Source organism: Trachypithecus francoisi, unplaced genomic scaffold, assembly GCF_009764315.1.
Source record: "Trachypithecus francoisi isolate TF-2019V2 unplaced genomic scaffold, Tfra_2.0 Lachesis_group8, whole genome shotgun sequence".
Taxonomy (NCBI): Eukaryota; Metazoa; Chordata; class Mammalia; order Primates; family Cercopithecidae; genus Trachypithecus; species Trachypithecus francoisi.
This window is the reverse complement of record NW_022681473.1, coordinates 54814677-54838365: the sequence shown is the minus strand read 5'-3', so window position 1 is coordinate 54838365 and position 23689 is coordinate 54814677. Positions and strand designations below refer to the sequence as shown.

The 23689-nt window shown below is 46.6% G+C and overlaps 1 protein-coding gene across 12 annotated transcripts in view; it reads left to right on the top strand.

Moving 5' to 3' along the window:
* Nucleotides 1-4462: 4462 nt before the first annotated feature.
* Nucleotides 4463-23689, top strand: part of AMPD3 (adenosine monophosphate deaminase 3) — a 55905-nt gene continuing 36678 nt past the window's right edge. Inside the window, exons 1-3 of one of the 12 annotated variants that reach the window (XM_033206552.1) lie at nucleotides 8549-9061; nucleotides 9827-10027; nucleotides 15111-15336. In XM_033206552.1, the coding sequence (XP_033062443.1) occupies nucleotides 10012-10027; nucleotides 15111-15336 (242 nt within the window). In that variant the 5' untranslated portion in view covers nucleotides 8549-9061; nucleotides 9827-10011. Of the gene's footprint in view, nucleotides 4494-4562; nucleotides 4707-4811; nucleotides 5299-8548; nucleotides 9062-9185; nucleotides 10028-12557; nucleotides 12581-12658; nucleotides 13412-15110; nucleotides 15337-23689 lie in introns of those variants that run through there. The other 11 variants (XM_033206551.1, XM_033206553.1, XM_033206557.1 and 8 more) reach the window with 11 other exon arrangements.

Below are 23689 nucleotides of genomic sequence, written 5' to 3'. Positions count from 1 at the left end.
GTGTGAAGCTGGAGGAGAGACTGGTGGTACTCCTTGGGGTGGGATGAGGATGACAGTGGGAGTGAGAGCTGGAGGGGGTGAGGGGTCGGGGAGGTAGTTGCATTGGCAGACTAGTTAGGTCGTATTCATGTTGAACTGAGGCAATGAAAGGGTTACAGTAAATCAGTGGTCTTCACAGGAGGTGTAAAATGATCCATTAAAATTTAAAAGAAAAATTAAAACTTTTATTTTTGCTCATTTTTTAGTCTAAAAATAAAAAATTAACCTTCACCAATGTTTACTACTATATATTTTACCCTCACTCAACTCATGCATTGGGTGTCCATGTCATGCCTCATATGAGAGGCAAGTCAGGGAAGAGAGGAGGTTCTACAACATGGGGGATGGAGAAGGGGACCATGGCACCCTCCCCGGCCCAGCTGCCTTCAAAATGTATTGCTAGTTCTTAAGAACTATTTGTGTCCTGGGCAGTGGATAGACATATTATCTGGTCTTCACTAAACTCTTCTCACAAAAGAGACAAGTGGTTTGAAGACATTCCTCAAAGGAACCCATAGACTGAAAATAATATGAATAATGCAAGCAAAAGCAAACTCAGAAAATGGCAAAGCTGACAATTTCGTACTACTAATATGATATCCATTGTGATGATTAGTCAGCTCAGTAGTAGTCAGCTCTGACAACTAAGAAGTTCACCTTTATAAAAAAGACTACTTGAAATATGGATTTACACCACCATGTATTGGCCCTTGAGGCATTAGCTAATAATAATAATATAAACATGACATCATGATCAGCAAGACATGTAAATGCTCTAAACTCAGGGCAAGAAGACAAACCTCTACAATTTTTTTTCAGGGATATTCCAAGTCATGCAATACTTAGTTGTGTACTTTTTAAAAATTATTTTTTGGCAAGGTGTGGTGGCTCATGCCTATAATCCCAGCACTTTGGGAGGCCGAGGTGGGCAGAACACGTGAGGTCAGGAGTTGGAGACCAGCCTGGCCAACATGGTGAAACTCTGTCCCTACTAAAAATACAAAAAAATTAGCCGGGCATAGTGGCACATGCCTGTAATCTCAGCTACTTGGGAGGCTGAGGCAGGAGAATCACTTGAACCCAGGAAGCGGAGATTGCAGTGAGCTGAGATCACGCCACTGCACTCCAGCCTGGGTGACAGAGCGAGACTCTGTCTCAAAAAAAATTATTTTAAATATGTCATTTGCCCAGGCTGGACTTGAACTCCTAGGTTCTGCCTCAGCCTCCCAAATAGCTGGGAGTGCAGTCACACTTCACTGCGCCTGGATACTTAGTTGCATGCTTTTGTGAACTATTACTGAGTGCATAAAAATGCTCAGAAATCTCTTTTGAGGCTCCTTACTTAATAGTAAAAGACAAAATATCAGTCAATATCACTGGAAAAAACAGCTGTTGCATTTGCTATGGTTAAAGTGACTGAGTTAATACAGAGAGAAGATGGCAATACATAAAAATGTATTCTGTTGGAAGACACACAGACTTTAAGTTTGAAGAATAGGTTTTAGAACACATGGTGTGTTGTGGAGGTTGGCTATATGATTGGATGCAAGTTGCTAACATGTTTCACCTTGAGTCTTTGCTATGCTTTTTGATAATGACATGCATAAAGAAATATTTTTTGTGACCTACTAAAGGAAAGATAGATATGTTCACAAAAGTGAACAACTTAGTAAAACATGCCGTGCGTGGTTTTATGGGTAAAAGTAAACCACTGAGGGAGTGGCTGCCCTCTCTGGAATACAAAGTGAGGGGTGGTTCATGTTTTGTATGACCAGCAAGACATATAAATGCTATAAACTCAGCAAGACATGTAAATGTTTTGTACTACCACTTGTCTCTTTTGTGAGAAGAGTTTAGTGAAAACCAGATAACATAATCTGTCTATCTACTGCCCAGGATACAAATAGTTCATAAGGCCTAGTAATACACTTTGAAGGCAAGGGTGTCATGGTACCATTCTCTGTCCCCCATGTTGCACAACCTCCTCTCGTCCCTGACTATGCCTCTGATATGACACATGGCATGGTCACCTGATGCATGAGTTGAGTAAGAGTTCCATGTGGTTAACATTGGTGAATGTTAATTGTTTTTTTTTCTATTTTTAGACTAAAAAATAAGTAGAAATAAAAGTTTTAATTTTTCTTTTACATTTCAGTGGATCATCTACACATTCTGCTTTGAAGACTACTGATTTAATGTAACCCTTCCATTGCCTCAGTTCAACATGAACTAGTCTTCTGCCAGTACAACCACCTCCTCTACCCCTCACCCCCTCCACCTCTCACTGCCGCTGTCACCCTCATCCAAAAAAAAAGCACCACCAATCTCTCCTCCAAAACTGGGGGGTGGTTCGTGTTCTGGTCCATGGGGACTACATGTGAAATTCAGCAATTACATCATTCATTTACAAAGTACAACAAGAAGTTGAAGCAAGAAGAGCACAAAATACTATAGGATGTCAATAATATGGTTAATTAAAAATTAAAATATAGCAGAATCTTTATAGCACCTTGTATTGAGATGTGGAATGAGACTAAAAATCTTTCTTATGATTCAAAGGTTTACTGATTATCTCAAGGCAAACAACTTGAACGTTGTGAACTTAAAGATGAGTTTCTTTAACAAAGAACAAGTGCTCCAAATTTGCTGACCTCCAATGTGCTGGCCTGCGATTGTCACAAGTGTGATATATAGCAGAAAGAAACACACACACATATATACACATACACACAGTGCCCTTTTGGGTAAACGTGATATTTCAGCAATGAACTGACATAACAAATGTGCTTTAGAAGGCACATTTGGAACTGTTTCTGTTATCATGTGATTTTAATGCCAAAATGAAGCGTGCCCCAGTGTCACCTATACTCTCACAGTCACAATCTGCAAAATGTAGAAGTATATTTCTAAATCCATTTTACAGTATTCCAAATGCAGAATTTCAAGTGTTTTAAAAGTCCCATTTGTTAAAACGATTTGCAATAACAGCTGAGGAAAACACATTGAGAATGTTGTTTTCATGGACAAAGAAGAGTTTTCACATTTGCAAAACTGATAGATCAAATTTAAACAGTAAGACTTTTGATTTAATAAGTGCAAAGATACAGTTCTCCTATTCAGGCCTATTTAATCTTATTTAATCTTTGTGAGATACCTTTTTTTTTTTTTTTAATTTAAAGAATAGGCCGGGCGCGGTGGCTCATGCCTGTAATCCCAGCACTTTGGGAGGCCGAGACGGGCGGATCACGAGGTCAGGAGATCAAGACCATCCTGGCTAACCCGGTGAAACCCCGTCTCTACTAAAAAAAATACAAAAAACTAGCCGGGCGAGGTGGCGGGCGCCGGTAGTCCCAGCTACTCGGGAGGCTGAGGCAGGAGAATGGCGTAAACCCGGGAGGCGGAGCTTGCAGTGAGCTGAGATCTGACCACTGCACTCCAGCCTGGGCAACAGCGCGAGACTCTGTCTCAAAAAAAAAAAAAAAAAAAAGAATAACCATTAGGACCAAGTACTACCATTAACTGAACTTACAAGTACACTTTCTGGTCTCATAAAGTATTAAACTAAGATTTATTTAAATCATTTTTAATCATATTACTCTCACTAAACAGATTATTGCTAATAACTTCAAAGTGAAAGGAAAAAGGTATATTGTACCATTCATACAAATGAAGTAATTTAAAATTGTTTCATCTTTGCCACATCCTTTAATTTTTTTAAAGTTCTTTATAATATGTAACTCATTAATGCAGTCTTATGTGCAAAACGTTTATGAATACATGAATTGTGAATACCAGACTAATCAGACTACGGGGTAGAAAGAATAAAACTTGGTGCTTACATGAGACAACTCTGTGAAAGTGGTTGACACAGTGAGGACCCACAGTGGGGGCTCACTAACGAACTTTCCTCTCCGAGCTTGGTGACTTACTTGCTGAGAGAGGAAAGGGAGACCGAGTCAAGAATGGCTCCCAACTGTGGCCCCGTGGTGGTGCCGACTGGAAACACAAAAGTCGATTGGACTAAGATTGGAAACACAGAAGCAGGCTCTGGCGTTTTCCTGGGAAGCAATTAGGAGTTTGGGTCTGGACAGCTTCCTTGGGGCTAGGAAGCTCTAGAGATGTTCCCTAGACAGTTAGATTCAACATCTTCAGCAGCTCGGGGGCATTCTGGACTAGAGATGAAGTTCAAGAGTCATCATCAGGCAGGAGGTTGTTATAACCATGGGAGTGGCTGAGATGCCCAGAGTGGGCCTCGGAGTGGGAGAGGGGGCTGGCACAGTGGGACCCTGGGGTGGGACCACAAAGAAAAGCCAGGCCGCGGAGGTGGAGAAGCTGTAGCTACCCAGGTATGTGAAAAATTCGGAGGTGGGGGCCACGGGTGCCAACTCTGGAAACTGCACTCCAAGAGTTTCAGGAAGGAAGACGTGGTCAGCAGGCTCAGATGCCAGGAAGAGGTGAGCCAGGGAGGCTGCACGGCACCCAGTGGCTTTGGCAACTAGGGGGTCATTCAGACTTTGAAGGGCGGGTGAAGGCAGAGCGCGGAGGGTTGGAGAGGGAGCATGTGCATGTGTGTGTGTGTGTGTGTGTGTGTGTGTGTGTGTGTATCTAAGTGACCAGAAGAACGCCTGGAAGAAACCGATGCTTGCGGGTTTCTGCAGCTACAGGGAGTAAGTCACCTGTGTGGGGCCAAGCCCCCAGAGTCTCGCCCCGGGAAAAGTTGTGTGGGGAGGGGAGGACGTCGGGCAAGCCCGGGCGGCACGGGGAGCTGTGTGGGAGCCCAGCGCAGTTGAGGTCTGGGAGCCCGGCTGGCATCTGCCCCGGGCTGCGGCGCGGGCCGGCGGAGCCCAGGAGACGGCGGGTGCTTCCGGCCAAGGGCCCTGGAGGCCGCCGCGCTCCTGCTGCTCTCAAGTTTCCCGTTGGCCGCGCGGCCCGGGCGCTTCAGGTAGCCCCTCGGCTCTCTCTGCTCCGCTCCGCGCCCAGGTAGGGCACTGACGGGGGCTACACGCGGCTGGCCGGCTTCCTCCCTGCGGAGGCGGCCTTCCCTGCTCCCGCGGGGCCCGCCCGGCCGGGGATCCGCAGGGCTGCACCCTCTGAACGCCCGGCCCCCGCGCCTGCTGTGGGGCGCGGCCTGGTCCGGCCCCGGCCCTGGCTGGCCTCAGTGCCCGGCAGCCCCGCTCCGCCCTGCCCAGCGCATCCCCTTTGCTCCAGCCCTGCGGCCGTCCCCTTCGGCCCGCAGCATGGCCCTGTCCTCAGAATCGGGTGAGTGCGCGCGAGGCAGCGCTGCTGACCTTGGGCCAGCCCCGCGGACCCTGCGGCCCAGGCGGGAATCGGCAGCGCCCTGGGGTCTGAACCGCGGCTTCCGCCTTCCCTGCTCGCAGAGGCGGTGGCACCGACCCCGGTCTCGTCCCTTGCCCTGTCCCCTATTCCTGTCCCTGTCCCTGCCCCTGCCTCTGCGGTGGCCCGACCCCAGCAGCCTCAGGTGAGCCGGCAGCATCCCGATTCCCTGGCGGCCTAGAATGGAATCGCAAGGTTTAGAGAAATTAAGGGACTGGGACTTGCCTGCCCTTAAGCGCCTGGACATGTTTCTAGGTGCTTGAGGGATGGCTGGATGTGGACAGCTGAGGTGGACTTCTACCTGGAGGCGGGGGATAGACTGGATGATAGGGTGATGAGGTCATTTGAGGCCTTCATCCTTACCTCTGGCTATCTCCCGGCAAGGGAGGTGTACAGCCTTGGGCTCTGGCAGTCTGCTTTCTGCCCTTGATCTTCTGGTAGCTGCTTTGCCAGCAGAGCTGCTAATGGCTGGTCTAGGCTGGCAGAGGTCGTTGGGGAGAGTTTTGAGAGGCCTTGGAGTAGGAGAGGCTTGCTAACTAGAGTATCATTTCCCCAAACTGTATGTGGCTGAAAGCTTGATGTCCACACATCAAAAAAGGAGCGGGGCCAAAGCAGGCAGAACAAGGAGGGATTTTAGCATGGTCTTGAGCCCTTGCTGGCTTTCCTCTGGATGTGGTGACCAACATTTGGCCATCGTCATGGAAAAGCTACCTGCAGCTGGAACCTGCAGAGGAGAAATTCTTTCCTTGGCTGTGCAGCATTAAGGCCGAGTGTTAGTGGAGCCATTGAGCCAGGCAGATGGAGCCTCTGTCACTTCGCACCTCTGGGACTGTTGACAGCAGGTCTGGGGGTAGTTGACCTGGCTTGGCTGCAGCTCCATGGGGCCTGGCTTGCTCTGAAGATGATGGTATGGGACTGCCCTCTCTAGGAATGATGACTCTTGCATAGGTGGTGGCTGGGAGACTCTTTGACCTCTCAGCCCCATCCTTAGCTCAGCCTCAGTCTTCTAAGGTTCTCCTAGCTCTCAGCTAGGTCGAGAAGCCCTTTGAGAGATAAGGCTTTTTTTTATCTTTTATTTTTTATTTTTTTGCCTCTACACTGACTGGATCACTGTTCAAATGTCCTCAAAATCTGTCTCAGGTGTTGAAAATGTCATGGGCAGATAATATGTAGCCTTCCAGTTAACAGGGAGATACCCTTTCTCCCCTAAAGCTGCCCATTGGCCTCCATGATTCTTCCACCATGTATAATAATCTCTTAGTTCTTCTGTATGCTGGTTGCATATCTAGGACAGCAGACAATTGCTTTGGGCTTTTGATTTGTAAGGAACTGACTGGCATCGGAAGATGAGCTCATGCTGGAGTCCTGGCTGTGTGCAGTCACTGAGAAGTACCATTCATAGGGAAGAAGGATGTTCCTTCTGCTGATCTGGCTTCACATTTAAATATGTTTTCCTTCTTCCTGCACCCAGGTAATAGAAATGGAGAGTGCCAGGCACATGGTGGTGCTCAATAAATAAAGTTGAATAAAAGGATTCAGTGTCTAGATAAAATTTCATGTTCATTTTCCTAGTTATACGCTCTCGTATCTGATATAATGATAATGACAATGATGTTGGCAGATAATGCTTATAAAACACATATTCTATGCCAGGTACCAGTCTAAACACTTTACGTATGCTTATTGTCATGGCAACCTATGAGATTGGCTTTTTATTATCCCCACTTTATAGGGAATAAAACTGAGCCACAGAAAAGTTATTTAACTTGCCCAAGGTCATGCAACTAAGTGGTGGAACAGGATTGAAATGCAGGGAGTCTGGCTGGAGTTTATTTTTTTGTTTATTTGTTTGAGATGGAGTCTCACTCTGTCACCCAGGCTGGAGTGCAGTGGCACAATCTCAGCTCACTGCAACCCCCACCGCCTGGGTTCAAGCGATTCTCCTGCCTCAACTTCCCAAGTAGCTGGGATTATAGGTGCTCACCGCCACGCCGGGCTAATTTTTGTGTTTTTAGTAGAGATGGGGTTTCCCCTTGTTGGCCAGGATGGTCTCAATCTCCTGACCTGGTGATCCCCTTGCCTCGGCCTCCCAAAGTGCTGGGATTACAGTCATGAGCCACCATGCCCAGCCGTTATCTTTCTTGATGAGGCACATTTTGATTCCATCCTCTTCTGTCTTTTAGAGTTTGTAAGGGGTGCTTAAGTGATAAAAGGGGATGCAATCTAGTCTCTCGGGCAGGAGAAGCAGGCCCTGTGTCTGGTTATCATAAATTGTCTTGATGTTTGTTCGAAATGGAAATAAGGCTTCAGCTTGGGATCAGTGGTCTTCAGTCCACAGAGACATCTTGGCTGGAGGAGCAGCAAGTTAGGCTCAAGGTGGAATTGCGAGGTCTTGAGAAGAGCTTGCTCTTCTGGGACAGAATTGTATTTTTCTTCTAAACTGCTCATGTTCTGGAGAGTCTTCCCTCCTTTTGGCTTCAGCAGGACCCTTGGCCATTGTTACAACCTGTGTCATCTTAGTGGAGCTGCTGCTGGTTTCTGTCTGAACCTGATGCAATGGGTCTCATACCTGTAAACTGGGCTCCAGGAAGGTAGCTTTCTCTAAGTTGGAAAATGAAGACTCAAGGTGGAGGGTGTTTCCCAAAGCCCATGCCACAAGATATTAATAGGTGTTTTTTTCCTATGATAGCAGTTCTAGGATGGTCAAATAAGTGGGTCAAGTTAAACAAAGTTAAGCAGCTTTCTTTACTGCAGGAATTCTCAGGTGTTGAATCTGCTAGTAGAAATTGTGCATGAAAACCCATAAGGGACTATGGGATGCAGTATTTTCCAAGTCTTCTGACCTTTCAAGTTCTGCAGACTGCACTTTGAAAAATGCTGGTTTAGACTAAAGCTAGTTGGGATCTGGTTAAAGGTGCAGAATAAAATTCCCTGAATGTGTTGGACTTAAATCCTTGGGCTGGAATCCTTCCATTGCAGTCCCCACTCTACCTCCCCCTTCCCCAAAACACTAGCAGAAAAAAATCATCTGCCCCTCCTCCTTCTGGCAGAATAGTACTAAGGGCTTGAATTTTTTTCTCATACTGTAAGTTCATTTAATTGTTTAATGAATAAATATTACCTTCCCTCTAGGTTGCTTATAGCCTGCTGATTGCACTGTTTATGAAACAGCTGTGAGGACAGGTGGGTCATAATCTCTGGGTAGCTAAAGCCTAGCAGCAGCCCGAGGATCATGTGTCAACCCTGTAATACTGCTCTGTGCACCAAGGAATTATGATGTGAGCTCTGTAAGACACAACCTCACGATTGGACATGCAGAGGTGACTCAGGCCTAAGTCAGGGTTACAGCTAGCCTCCCGGTAAACAACTGACCCATCCTTCCTGGGCTCTTCTCCCCAGGATTTCAACAGCACCACAGAAATAGCCATTTTGCTCATGGTTATTTCCCAGACCCACGCGATTTGCCTAAGTCACTGGGAGGCTGTGTGTCTGTTCTGAGCCTTCTCACTCTTCTAAAGGGCAGATGAAGATCAGAGCTTTGCACCCTGTGAAGCCATTTTAATTAACCCTGCTTGGTTTTAGAGGACTACTCCTGTGGGTCACTTGAGGCAGGCTCCACCTTCTCTAGGAGTGGCAGAGTCCAGCCAGCACTCCAAGCTGGAGGCCCATGTGGGAGCCGTGAGCAGCTGTAAGCAGGGGAGGGTTTGGGGTGGGCTCCTGTGGGTCAGTTGGGGTGTACTCCTTTTTTGTGTGTGTGGATGGGGGTGGGGGTTCTGGTAAAGCTTGTCAGGCTTCGCATTCACCTGTGATGTGGGCTTCTTTCTGGGAAGAAACGAAGGAGTGGGATGGGGCTGTCAGCTTTTCATCCTAGCCTGCCCCTGTCCGCTGTCTGCCTCTCTGCTGAGGCAGTTCCCGCTCTCTGAGTCTCCCTGCAGTGCTTTCCTGGGAAAGGTGGAAGCAGTTCATGGTCTTTCCCTTCCAGAGGAGGAGGGGATGGAGAAAATTGTATTAGCAACTGGGATTGAAAGCTCCCCCTGCCAGTTCTGGGGTGCCCTCGGGAGGGTTGCTTTTGGGGGGGCTTTCTGAGAAGAGGCAAGGCGGGCTGTACCTGAGACAAATCCCCTTGATAAAATGGACCCAGTTGTCTGGCCAGGCAAAGAACGGAAGCAGCAAAGGCGATTATATCGCTCGTTGCTACTCAGCTTTCAGGAGGAGGCTGGGCGTTAGAGGGAGGCTGTGGCTTATCTCCTGCAGCTGGGCAGGATGGCTGAGTTTACTGTTGTAATGAGGAAGCCGCGGTTTTAGTTTCTTCTTATGAGGGCTGTGAAGAGGGCCAGAACACTACATTCGGGATACCACAGCCATTTTGCCTTAGATAACTGGCATTACCTGGGGACTTCAGGGCTCTTGGAAATTTTCCACTTGTATTTCATTTTCACGAAAGAATTTCCAGCCCAGGCTTTTCCTGCTCTGGCTCACTGCTGCTTACAGATATGCAAAACAGAGACCTCCCACTCCAGCCGGCAGACAGGACCTAGCCAGCTGCACGCACGCAGGCACTGACTCAGCTGAGCCTCCTGGGCAGCAGGCAGCACCTGGCCCGGGTGCATCGCTTGAGTGGCATCTTCAGGACCAGTCATGGAGCCAGGCTCAGGTCTGTGTCGGGGCTTCTGCAAGGGGAGTCTGGCAAGAGTAGCAACCAGCTTCCTTTGTATAGGGAGGGAATTTCAGTGGCACTGGGTTTCCTTTCTGGAGGGACTGTGGCACCATGAAAAGTTACTGTTTGTTGAAACTGGCAGTGTTTTAGAACTTTCTAACTTTGGGACTCTTCTTCAAGTTCATCAGAACGTGTTGCATGTAACAGTGAGATAAGCTGTATCACTGGCTGACTGATGCTGGTGAATTCACAGCTGAGCCTCCCAAGCCTGCTCGCTTCAGCTGACAAATGGTTGGAAGCCAGGCGCGAACAGGCAGCTGGAGCTGAAGCTCAGCTTGGCATCTGCAGAGTGGGCTTTCCTTGTCATGCCTGGCCTGGCAGGTGTCTGAAGGGTCTGAGAGGAGAGACACTCTGGAGGGACAGGTTGGCAGGTGGGACCTGTCTGCCAAGGACATCCAGAAGGCAGCAGATATGCAAGCAGCTGCTAAGGCCTGCAGCGCCCCAAGGGGATTACTTGGTCCATGCTAACATATGGAATTAATTCTTCTGTTGTTGTTGCTGTTGTTTCTTGCTTTGTTTTGCTTTTTTGAGAAAAGGTCTTGCTCTGTCACCCAGGCTGGAGTACAGCAGTGCCATCATTGGCTCACTGCAGCCTCCACCTCCAGGGCTCGAGCAATCCTCCCAACTCAGCCTTCCAAATAGCTGAGACTACAGGTGCATACCACCACACCTGGCTATTTTTTTTCTACTTTTTGTAGAGACGAGGTTCCAACATGTTGCCCAGGCTGATCTCGAACTCCTGGCCTCAAGCGATCCTCTTCGGCCTCCCAAATTGCTTGGATTATAGGCATGAGCCACTGCGCCCGGCCTTGGAATGAATTATCTACCAACTATTTAAGACACTGGTAGTAGTTCTGCAGAAGATTTTTACGGGTTCTGTGAAACAAAAAGGGTTCCGTAAAACAACAAGCGTTCTGTATGGTAATACTACTCTCTGATCCTTGATTTTTAATGAGCCTTGTGAATGTGAGTTGAGGGGCTGTGGAATGCAGCATCTCCCAATAACTGACCACAGGACCTATTTTACCAGCAACAGGTATCAATTTCTTATGGCATCCAGTTTGGGAAAGGTTGATTTAAGCTAAAGAGAAAGGAAGATCTTTTATAGAAAGCTGTGTCCTGAAAAGTATGTTTAGTTGATTGGAGCAAGCTAGAAATGCTTTGTGCGCCGATGTGATGGCTCACACCTATAATCCTAGACCTTTGGGAGGCCAAGGCGGGCGGATCACTTGAGACCAGAAGTTCAAGACCAGTCTGGCCAACATGGTAAAACCCCATCTCTACTAAAAATACAAAAATTAGCCGGGCAGGGTGGTGTGTGCCTGTGGTCCCAGCTACTCAGGAGGCTGAGGTAGGAGAATCACCTGAGCCCTGTCGAGGCTGCAGTAAGCTGTGATTGTGCCACTGCACTCCAGCCTGGGCAACAGAGACCCTGTCTCTAAATAAATAAATAATAGATAAATGCTTCGTGAACAAACATGGCAAGATCTGGCAGAAGAGCCCTCAGACATCAAGGACTTCCTTCCCCCCGCAAATACCCATTGCCAAGGGAGCCTGACTGGGAGTGTCTGAGTCAAGCCTGTGTGCGTCTGAGGGCATGGAGGAGGTAGGAAGCTGCTGGTAGTGGTGGACGGCTTCTGTCCAGGGTAGGAGCTAATGCAGAGATAGGTCTCAATGGTGAAACTCCCTTTAGCCTGGTCTCTCAATAGTGTGGGTTAGGCTGATCTCGAACTCCTGGCCTCAGGTGATCCTTCCTCCTTGGCCTCCCAAATTGCCTGGACAACATGACAAAACCTCATCTCTAAAAAAAAAAAAAAAAAATTAGCCAGGTATGGTGATGCTCTCTCCCTCCCTTTGGCAATTAAGGAGGGAGCCCTAATTGCCAAAACCTGCCAGAAAAAGAAGTTTGATTTGCTTTCCTATTTTTCTCTCATTTCATAGAGTCTTAAATCTACTCGTTTTCTTTCTATTCTCTTTGTGTGTTTGTTAAAAATGGCATTATAATAGCATTCATCGTGAAAATAAAATATCTTCTCACACACAGGCAGCCCTGCCACCTGGTCATTTTGAGTGCGTGAATCTCTTGCAGGTCTTGCCCATAAAGGGATGCATTTTCTTATCACATAAAGCATGGGTACAGTTCTATGTATTAATTTTTTCATTTACTGTATTTTTATTTTTTTATGTGATTGCACCATCCTCATAATTATAATTCTCATTACTTAACATCTTTTTCAAGTGAGTATGCTCTAATTTGGGCATTTTAAAGCTATTTATGTAAAGAATGCAGGTAAATATCCTTGTGCTTTTCATTCCTAGGATTCTTTTTTTAAAAGAAATTTCTAGAAGTGGAGTTGCTTAGTCAAATGGTGTGGTGCTGTATGGCATTTGCGGCCTTTTGCCTGGGCCTGTTGGATGTCTTCTTCTGAGATGCAATGTGAGGTTTTGGGACAATGCTCTTGACTTGTGGCCTTGGAATAAGAGGGGGAGGTGAGGATCCAGCTTCGTTTCAGCCTGATGGAGCCTCCTGGGTCTGGTTCTTTGTGCTGTTCCAGACTTTCTCTCCCCTGTCACCTCCTTTGATGGCCTCCAGCTTCCCCACTCTCTGCTATCAAGATATGAAAATCTCCACAGTCAGCTCTGTTCCTCTTCCTCTTTGCAGAGGCCAGGCCTCACTGTCTTGGTGTCTGCTCCCCAGACAGTTGTGTGCTGAGAGGTTCTTCCCTACCGGCTCCCTCCTACTCCCCTCATCAGGGAGTGGCAGGTCCTTGGGTCTCAGAGTTAAGGGAGCCACAGACCTCGCTCTGATTGCCTGTTACTAGCCTGCTTTCCTCCTTCCTGTCTGTGTCATGACTTAGTCCCACAAGCCACTCAGACTCAGAGCAGCAAGCCCTCCTCAGGCACTGGAAATCATTCTGGTACCTAGAATTATGCCACTTAGAGCTGAGAGGGCCTTAGAGACCACTTAGCTCAATCCCTTTATCTCACAGATGAGAACATTGTGAGGCCAGAGAATGTCCCAAGATGGCCTAGTATGTTCCTCTCCCCTGTAGTTGTACTTCTCCCTGCCGGATGGCAGCGGAGATCTGTCTCACCTTCATCCTTGTCTGTCTGGTCCACAAAACCACTTCTCTCTTTAAATCAACCTTAAAGAAACTGTCGTCATAGGTAGATGGGAAACTCCTCTTCCAGAGCTGCTTCCAGCGAGGGTGGCTTGTCGAAAAGTGTGCAGTATTAATCCATTCCAGGAGTGTTATGCTGGGGACTGTGAGGAGCCCCTGCCCAGACACGTACATAGACAAAGAGAAGCAGCACAGCATGGTAGGTGAGGGCACAGAGGTGGGAACCAGGTGCGTGGGTTCAGATCCCTGAGCTGAGGATCAGAGAGGAAACAGATGAGGAAGAAAGGCTGAGAACAGCACAAATCTCTGCTAACTTATTAAAAGTGTGACTCTGGGTATGTTAGCTCTCTATGCCTTCATTTTCTCATCTGTCAAGTGGGAATAATAAGATTAACTGAGTTATTAAGTATGAAGTTCTTTGCAGAGTATACACACACACACACATATATATATATATTATTTTTAAAATTGAGATGAAGTCTCACCCTGTCTCCCAGGCTGGAGTGCAGTAGTACGATCGTAACTCACTGCAGCCTCAACCTCCCTGGCTCAAGAGATCCTCCTGCCTCAGCCTCCCTAGCAGCTGGGATTACAGGCATCACCATACTTGGCTAATTTTTAAAATCTTTTTTAGAGATGAGGTTTTGCCATGTTTTCCAGGCTGGTCTCAAACTTCTAGGCCCAAGAAGTCCTCTCGCCTTGACCTCCCAAAGTGCTGGGATTACAGGCATGAGCCACCACACCCGGCCCCAGAGTGTACTTTTTTTTTTTTTTCTTTTTGAGACAGAGTCCCACTCTGTTACCCAGGCTGGAGTGAAGTGGCTCAATCTTGGCTCATTGCAACCACCACCTCCCAGGTTCAAGCGATTCTCTTGCCTCAACCTCCCAAACAGCTGGGATTACAGGTGCCCACCATCACGCCCAGCTAATTTTTTTGTATTTTTAGTAGAGACAGGGTTTTGCCATATTGGCCAGGATGGTCTCAAACTCCTGACCTCAGGTGATCCGCCCGCCTCGGTCTCCCAAAATGCTGGGATTACAGGCGTGAGCCACTGCGCCTGGCCAGAGGGTACATATTAAGTGCTATATAAGTAATTGCAAAAAAGGAAAGAAATAAGGAAATGAAGACAGCAAGCAAACAAGAATGAAACCCAACCAACCAAGCAGGTGCTTGAGGCCAGTGACTGTTAGTAAGGAATCAGTATGTGAGGAGGTAGATAGAGAAAGCTTCTTTGAGAGAGTGAGTTTTCTGCTGGGTAAAGAGTGTTCCTGTCCTAAAACCTTTATTTTATTTGCTGTGTCTCGTTAGGGGGTTCCAGAGGGTTTGGAACTGCAACAGCAGATTCTTTCTCTTCAGCAAAAGGCCTTGTTTTATGTAATGAAGAATGCAGCTTTGGATTTCCCAGGGCTCTGCTGTAATCTTGTAGGACCTTGGCTATTAAAGCCTTTGGACTTCCCCTCTGTGAAGCTGGGGAGGGAGGTTTGATTATTGTTGCAGCTATAACAGTATCCTCATAGTCTGGAGGAGGGAGAGCTGAACGCTCTCTTGTCCCTTCGCAAACATGGGAACAAAGTCAGGAGGGCAGGGCTGCCAGGCGCTGCAGGTTCCCTGAGTTTGGGAAAATGGAAGCCCACCTAGTTGAACAGTTCATTCTTTGAATTGTGAACACTTGCTGTCTCCTGACACATAAGTGGCCCTACATGCTTCACATCCAGTTACTTATTGAGCTAATTTTGAAACTGGCATGCTGGGTTTGGTCTGCGGAATTCCTAAGTAGACAGCTGACCCCAAGTACCAGGTGGGCCTGGCCCTAACTTCAGTGACTTCTCCTCCCCGGTGCTGTTGACTCAGGGCATCCCGCTATTCATTAAGTTAATGCTTGTTCTTTCTTTGCTAGCCGAGATGCCGCGGCAGTTTCCCAAGCTGAACATCTCTGAAGTGGATGAGCAAGTCCGGCTCCTGGCGGAGAAGGTGTTTGCTAAAGTGCTCCGAGAAGAGGACAGCAAAGATGCACTGTCCCTGTTCACTGTCCCAGAGGACTGCCCCATCGGGCAAAAGGAAGCCAAGGAGAGGGAGCTGCAGAAGGAGCTGGCGGAGCAGAAGTCTGTGGAGACCGCAAAAAGGTTTGTTCCCAAGGCTTGGTTTTCGTGTACATAGAGTCATGCAGACCCAGGCAGGCTGTGGGTGTGTGTCCTGATATGAGGCACCTCATGGAGACTGGTATGTCCCTGAAGCTGTGTTGGTTTCTTAACCAAGACCACTTAACTCACCTCTTATTTATTGAGGAATGTCTCGGTGCCTCTGTTACACTGAAAATATCAAAACCCACTTTGCTGCTGATGTGTAAAAGTACACACCATTTCCAAATGGCATTTCTCTTTCCTTTTTGGAAATTTGAGGATTTCTTAGGAGACAGCAATTGTACTTCTTCTCATCACTTGAAAAGCATTTTGCATTACTAATGAACGCAGCTTACTATTTGCCGGGTGCTGTGCTGGGACTGGAAATGTTATAATGAACAAGATAGATAAAGTCCCTGGGTCTAGACAATAATTAAGTAACTGGACAAATTAACTTAAAAATTACAAGTTATGATAAGTGCTGTTATCAGTCAGGGTCCAATCGGAAGATCAGAAACCAATGAAGTATTAGAATTTTAATGCAGGGAATTGGTTACACAGGTGATAGAGAGCTGAGAAACCAAATAGGGGAGAGAGAGGCAGTTCAGAGATTAGACACAGTAAGGAGCAGCTACTACCCAGGACAGGAGTGACAAGGAAAGCAGTAGTGTTGCTGGAGGCAAGGTGGGATCACACTGGGGAAGGTAGAACTGTGGTGGCCTTTCCAGTGGAAACTGGAGCCAAGGGGAAGAGGTGGCAGCTGCAGAGATGCCTCTCAAGACAGAGATGGAGGCAGGCAATACCTAGCCTGACCCTTCCTGCACATTCGAGGTTCTCCCAGTGGCTACCATGGGCCAAACCTAGCCAGAATCCCGCTGGTACCCTTGGGAAACACAGGAGAGGATAAGGAATGGATCTGAGGGCATACAGGCCCAGGAGCAGTGCAAGTGCTATGAAAGGAATGAATAAGGAGGAAAAGGGGTTGGGGGAGAGAGAGGTGGGGAAAGAGAGAGAGAAAATCCTTTTTTAGACTGGAAAGTCAGGGAAGGTCTCTCCAAGGAGGTGACATCTTAGCGGATGCTTCAGCATATAAAGGAGCTAGCTATGTGGCCTTCCAGGTAGAAGAGTCAGCTAGGGCAAAGGCCCCCCAGTTTCTTCGAGGAGGCTCATGTGGTTAGAGGTCTGTTAAAGGAAGAAATGCTGTGGCCAGGGCTGGAGGACTTGTGGGGCCCAGATCAGACTGGCCTTGTGCTCCCTGATAAGAAGTTTGGATTGGAGCCTAAGTGTAATGAGAAGCCCTCATCCTTTCACAGTTTATCTCACCCCAGGCTGTATCTAAGTTTCCGCCTGGTCTTCCACCCTGCAAACATCAATAGTTGACATGGTAGACCTTTGAACCTTCTCGGACCTAGTCCGTGATCACAGTAGATACTGCCTCAGTTTTAAAGGCAAGTCTTTTCCTGTCTTGGTTATGTAGAAGCTCAGCATTTCCTTAACTCATTTGGAAAGAAGTAAAAAGCTGATTACTGGTGTAAAGGCAAGAACAGAGCTTCACCACTCATAAGACCAGTGCTTTCCTTCCTTGAAAGGACGGTGAGCCCATAAAGGCAGGAGTCATTGGTGCCATTGGCCAACCTCTGAGTGCCAGCCTTGTGTTGGATAGGGTGGGGTGGCCCTAGCCCCAGCAGTGTGCTCATCCTTGGAGGGTCAAGAAGAGTATGACTGTAGAGACTCTCATTCACACTCCATGGGTGGAACAGAAGGGCTGACTTCATCAACTGAATGGTCTGCAGGGCCCTCTGTGTGTTACAAATTGAGCATTTCAGACCCTTAACAATGAGAGGAAAAGGAATCCTGGCATTTTTTATTTCCAGGAACAATAAGTTTCTAGGACCAGTTTCCACTACAGAGTAACACTGGGCCTGACATCTGCTGAAGAGACTGTGCTCTTTTCAATGCCCAGACTCAGGGCGAAATGAAAGCTTTCTTACTCTAAGTCCGAATGGTGCTCTGTGGTTTCCAGAAATTCCCCTGCAAACTTCTCTCCAAAAACTTTGTTCTGTCCTTGCCTAGGCTATGCTGTCTTAGTTTGTATCTGTCTGCCCTATTTGACTAGAAGCTCCTTGAGGACTGGATCCAGTGTGGAACTTAGCTGTTGGTGGGCAGTGGATATCCGGCAGAGGAAGACATCCTGCCTCCTCATTGCCACCACAGACACTACATCAGAGTGGCTGCAATTTCTTGGACCTCTGTGTTCTGCCACTCACTGGCATGCTCTGTGATCTTGGGCAAATTAGGAAACCTCTCTGGGCCTCATCCTCATCCTCATCTATAAAGTGGAGATGCTAACAGCTCTCCACTTTATGGGGTGTTGTGAGGAATGAGGGAATCCACAGGTAAAAGGCTTAGGACAGTGTGTGGTTACAGTCCATCCCAAGTAAATGTAAGCGATTTCTCTGAGTTCCTGCTGCTAAGACAGGGAGCAATAGCAACTCCTGCCATTGAATACTTAACTGTGGACTAAGTACTGGCCTGTGTAGGTTGGATTCATTCCTTAATTCTCACATCAAGCTTATCAAGTGGATATTCTTAGTATTCTGATTTTGCAGATTAGGAAATGAAGGCTCAGAGAAGTTGAATGTACTTTCACAAAGACACATAGTGAGTAAATGACAGAGCAAGAACTAGAGCCCACATCTTTTGAATCTAGACCCCACACTTCAACCACAAGGCTATCCCCTCTTCAGGCAGGGGTGGAGTCTTCGGTTCCCTGGTCTGTAGACCCTGGAATGACACTAGGTGCTGCTCCCTAGAATGTAGTTGTTGCTTCTAAATGAAATGGAGGGAAACTGGCCAAAGCTCATGCTCTGTCCATTAGCTTCTTTCCTGAAAGAAAGCCTGGTGCCTGGACTGTCAGACACCCCAGCATCCTCTTCTGGGATCCATGCATACCCAATTTTGTCTTTTAGTTTCTCTTCTCACTAGAGGTGCCTTTATATGTAAACGTTCAAAAGTTAACATTTTCATGGAGGACACCCTCTCCCCAGCTCCCTCTCCGTCCGTGGCACCTCCCATCCCATCTCCTATTTATTCTTACTTTACACAGAGTTCTATAATCTGGCTATCTTGTTTCTTATCCTGTGACAGATTTAAAGAAGCAAATTAGAAGTAGGGAGAGAGACTCCTATAGGCAGGGTCACAGAGATGATGTGTGGTGATTATAAGCCTGGGCTTTGGGGTCAGACCTATTGGGTTCAAGTGGCAGCCCTGTCACTTACTACGAGTGGCCTTGGCCAAAGCTCTTGACTGCCTGAGCTGGTTTCCTAAACTACAAAATTGGAATAATAAAAGGACGTACCTTGCGAGAATTAAATGAGCTAATACACAAAAAATCCTTAGCACAGTGCTTGGAGCACCATTAATGTTCCTGTTTTGTTATTGTTGTTACTTGACAGTCAACAGTGAGAGAGGAAACAATTACAAAAAGCAGACACAAGAATTTGAAGCACAGTAGTTTAGGGATAACACACCTCTGAGATCATAACTGGATAATACAGTGATGATCCTGAGTCATTGAGAAAACTTTAAATTATGTTCAGCATGCTTTGAGGAAGAATGCAGGAATTATGTATTTTTTTAAGAAGCCAGACCAAAATTGATTTTTAAAAAATTAGGATATAGTTAAGGCTGGCAAGATGGCCAGAAAGGAACAGCTCTGGTCTGCAGCTCCCAGCGATATCAATGAAGAAGGTGGATGATTTCTGCATTTCCAACTGAGGTACTGGTTCATCTCACTGGGACTAGTTGGACAGTGGGTGCAGCCCACGGAGGGTGAGTCAAAGCAAGGTGAGGCATTGCCTCACCTGGGAAGCACAAGGGATGGGGGAATTTTATTCCTTACCCGAGGGAAGTCATGAGGGACTAAGCCTGAGGAACTGTGCACTCTGGCCCAGATACTGTGCTTTTCCCACGATCCTCGCAACCTGCAGACCAGGAGATTCCCTCTGGTGCCTACACCACCAGGGCCCTGGGTTTCAAGCACACAACAGGGCGGCTGTTTGGGCAGACACCGAACTAGCTGCAGGAGTTGTTTTTTTTTTTTTTTTCCTGTACCCCAGTGGCACCTGGAACATGAGTGAGATAGAATCATTCACTCCCCTGGAAAGGGGGCTGAAGCCAGGGAGCCGAGTGGTCTGGCTCAGCAGGTCCCACCCCCATGGAGCCCAGCAAACTAAGATCCACTGGTGGCCAGATGTGGTGGCTCATGCCTGTAATCCCAGCACTTAGGGAGGCCGAGGCAAGTGGATCACCTGATGTCAAGAGTTTGAGATCAGCCTGGCCAACATGGTGAAACCCTGTCTCTACTAAAAATACAAAAATTAGCTGGGTGTGGTGACAGGTGCCTGTAATCCCAGTTACTCAGGAGGCTGAGGCAGGAGAATCGCTTGAACCCAGGAGAAGGAGGTTGCAGTGAGCTGAGATTGCACCATTGCACTGAGCCTGGGTAACAAGAGCAAAACAAGTCTCAAAAAAAAGATCCACTGGCTTGAAATTCTCACTGCCAGCACAGCAGCAGTCTGAGATCAACCTGGGACACTCGAGCTTGGTGTGGGGAGGGGCGTTGGCCATTGCTGAGGCTTGAGTAGGAGGTTTTACCTTCAAAGTGTAAACAAAGCCACCTGGAAGTTCGAACTGGGTGGAGCTCACCGCAGCTCAGCAAGGCCGCTGTGGCCAGACTGCCTCTCTAGATTTCTTCTCTCTGGGCAGGGCATCTCTGAAAAAAAGGCAGCAGCCCCAGTCAGGGACTTATAGATTAAACCCCCATCTCCCTGGGACAGAGCACCCGGGGAAAGGGGCAGCTGTGGGCACAGTTTCAGCAGACTTAAACATCCCTGCCTGACGGTTCTGAAGAGACCAGCAGTCCTCCCAGCACAGCGTTCAAGCTCTGCTAAGTGTCAGACTGCTTCCTCAAGTGGGTCCCTAACCCCCGTGTATTCCTGACTGAGAGACACCTCCCAGTAGGGGCTGACAGGCACCTCATACAGGAGAGCTCTGGCTGTCATCAGGCAAGTGCCCCTCTGGGATGAAGCTTCCAGAGGAAAGAACAGGCGGCAGTCTTTGCTGTTCTGCAGCCTCTGCTAGTGATACCCAGCCAAACAGGGTCTGGAGTGGACCTCCAGCAAACTCTGGCATAGGGGCCTGACTGTTAGAAGGAAATCTAACAAGCAGAAAGGAATAGCAGTCCAATCAGAGACCACATCTGAAGGTCACCAGCATCAGAGACCAAAGATAGATAAATCCATGAAGATGGGGAGGTAAACCAGTGCAAAAAGGCTGAAAATTCCAAAAACCAGAATGCCTCTTCTCCTCCGAATGATATAACTCCTTGCAAGCAAGGAAACAAAACTGGACAGAGAATGAGTTTGACCAATTGATAGAAGTAGGCTTCAGAAGGTGGGTAATAACAAACTCCTCTGAGCTAAAGAAACATGTTCTAGCCCAATGCAAGGAAGATAAGAACCTTGAAAAAAGGATAGATGAATTGCTAACTAGAAAAACCAGTTTAGAGAAGAACATAAACGACTTGATGGAGCTGAAAAACACAGCATGAGAACTTCGTGAAGCATACACAAGTATGAATAGCTGAATCGATCAAATGGAAGAAAGGATATCAGAGATTGAAGATCAACTTAATGAAGTAAAACGAGAAGACAAGATTAGAGGAAAAAGAATGAAAAGGAATGAACAAAGCCTCCAAGAAATATGGGACTATGTGCAAAGACCAAACCTATGTTTGATTGGTGTACCTGAAAGTGACAGGGAGAATGGAACCAAGCTGGAAAACACTCTTCAGGATATTATCCAGGAAAACTTCTCCAACCTAGCAAGATAAGCCAACATTCAAATTCAGGAAATAAGAGAACACCACAAAGATATTCCTTGAGAAGAGCAACCCCAAGACACATAATCGTCAGATTTACCAAGGTTGAAATGATGGAAAAAATGTTAAGGGCAGCCAGAGAGAAAGGTCGGGTTACCCACAAAGAGAAGCCCATCAGACTAACAGTGGATCTCTCTGCAGAAACCCTACAAGCCAGAAGAGAGAGGGGGCAATATTCAGCATTCTTTTTTTTTTTTTTTTTTTTTGAGACGGAGTCTCGCTCTGTCACCCAGGCTGGAGTGCTGTGGCTGGATCTCAGCTCACTGCAAGCTCCGCCTCCCGGGTTCACGCCATTCTCCTATTCTCCTGCCTCAGCCTCCCGAGTAGCTGGGACTACAGGCGCCGCCACCTCGCCCGGCTAGTTTTTTGTAGTTTTTTTTAGTAGAGACGGGGTTTCACTGTGTTAGCCAGGATGGTCTCGATCTCCTGACCTCATGATCCGCCCGTCTCGGCCTCCCAAAGTGCTAGGATTACAGGCTTGAGCCACCGCACCCGGCCTCAGCATTCTTAAAGAAAATAATTTTCAACCCAGAATTTCATATCCAGCCAAACTAAAATTCATAAGTGAAGGAGAAATAAAATTCTTTACAGACAAGCAAATGCTGAGAGATTTTGTCACCACCAGGCCTGCCTTACAAGAGCTCCTGAAGGAAGCCCTAAACATGGAAAGGAACAACTGGTACCAGCCACTGCAAAAACATACCAAATTGTAAAGACTATCAACACTATGAGAAACTACATCAATAAGTAGGAAACTGCATTTTGCATAATGGGCAAAATAACCAGCTAGCATCATAATGACAGGATCAAATTCACACATAACCATATTAGCCTTAAATGTAAATGGGCTAAATGCCCCAATTAAAGCACACAGACTGGCAAATTGGATGAAGAGTCAAGATCCATCAGTGTGCTGTATTCAGGAGACTCATCTCACATGCAAAGACACACATAGGCTCAAAATAAAGGGGTGGAGGAATATCCACCAAGCAAATGGAAAGAAAAAAAAAAAAAAGCAGAAGTTACAATTTTAACCTCTGATAAAACAGACTTTAAACCAACAAAGATCAAAAGAGACCAGGAAGGACATTACATAATGGTAAAGGGATCAATGCAACAATAAGAGCTAACTGTCCTAAATATACATATACACCCAATACAGGAGCACCCAGATTCATAAAGCAAGTCTTAGAGACCTACAAAGAGACTTAGGCTCCCACACAATAATAGTGGGAGACTTTAACACCCCATTGTCAATATTAGACAGATCAACGAGACAGAAAATTAACAAGGATATTCAGGACTTGAACTCAGCTCTGGACCAAGCTCCAACCCAAATCAACAGAATATACATTCTTCTCAGCACCTCATTGCACTTACTCTAAAATTAACCACATAATTGGAAGTAAAACACTCCTCAGCAAATGCAGAAGAATGGAAATCATAACAAACAGTCTCTCAGACCACAGTGCAATCAAATTAGAACTCAGGATTAAGAAACTCCCTCAAAACCACACATCTACCTGGAAACTGAACACTCTGCTCCTGAATGACTAATGGGTAAATAATGAAATGAAGGCGGAAATAAAGATGTTCTTTGAAACCAGTAAGAACAAAGACACAACATACCATAATCTCTGGGACACATTTAAAGCAGTGTGTAGAGGGAAATTTATAGCACTAAATGCCCACAAGAGAAAGCAGGAAAGATCTAAAATTGACACCCTAACATCACAATTAAAAGAGCTAGAGAAGCAGAATCAAACAAATTCAAAAGCTAGCAGAAGACAGGGAATAACTAAGATCAGAGCAGAAATGAAGGAGATAGAGACACGAAAAACTCTTCAAAAAAATCAATGCATCCAGGAGCTGTTTTTTTTTTTTTGAAAAGATCAACAAAATAAATAGACTGCTAGCAAGACTAATAAAGAGAGACAAAGAGAGGAGAATCAAATAAACACAATCAAAAATAATAAACGGGGTATCACCGCTGATCCCACAGAAATACAGACTACCATCAGAGAATACTATAAACACCTCTATGCAAATAAACTAGAAAATCTAGAAGAAATGGATAAATTCCTGGACACATGCATTCTCCCAAGTCTAAACCAGGAAGAAGTTGAATCCCTGAATAGACCAATAACAAGTTCTGAAATTGAGGAAGTAACGAATAGCCTACTAACCAAAAAAAGTTCAGGACCAGAAGGATTCACAGCCGAATTCTACCAGAGGTACAAAGAAGAGCTGGTACCATTCCTTCTAAAATTATTCCAAACAATAGAAGAAGAGGGACTCCTCCCTAACTCATTTTATGAGGCCAGCATCATCCTGATACCAAAACATGGCAGAGACACAACAGAAAAAGAAAATTTCAGACCAATATCCCTGATGAACATTGATGTAAAAATCCTC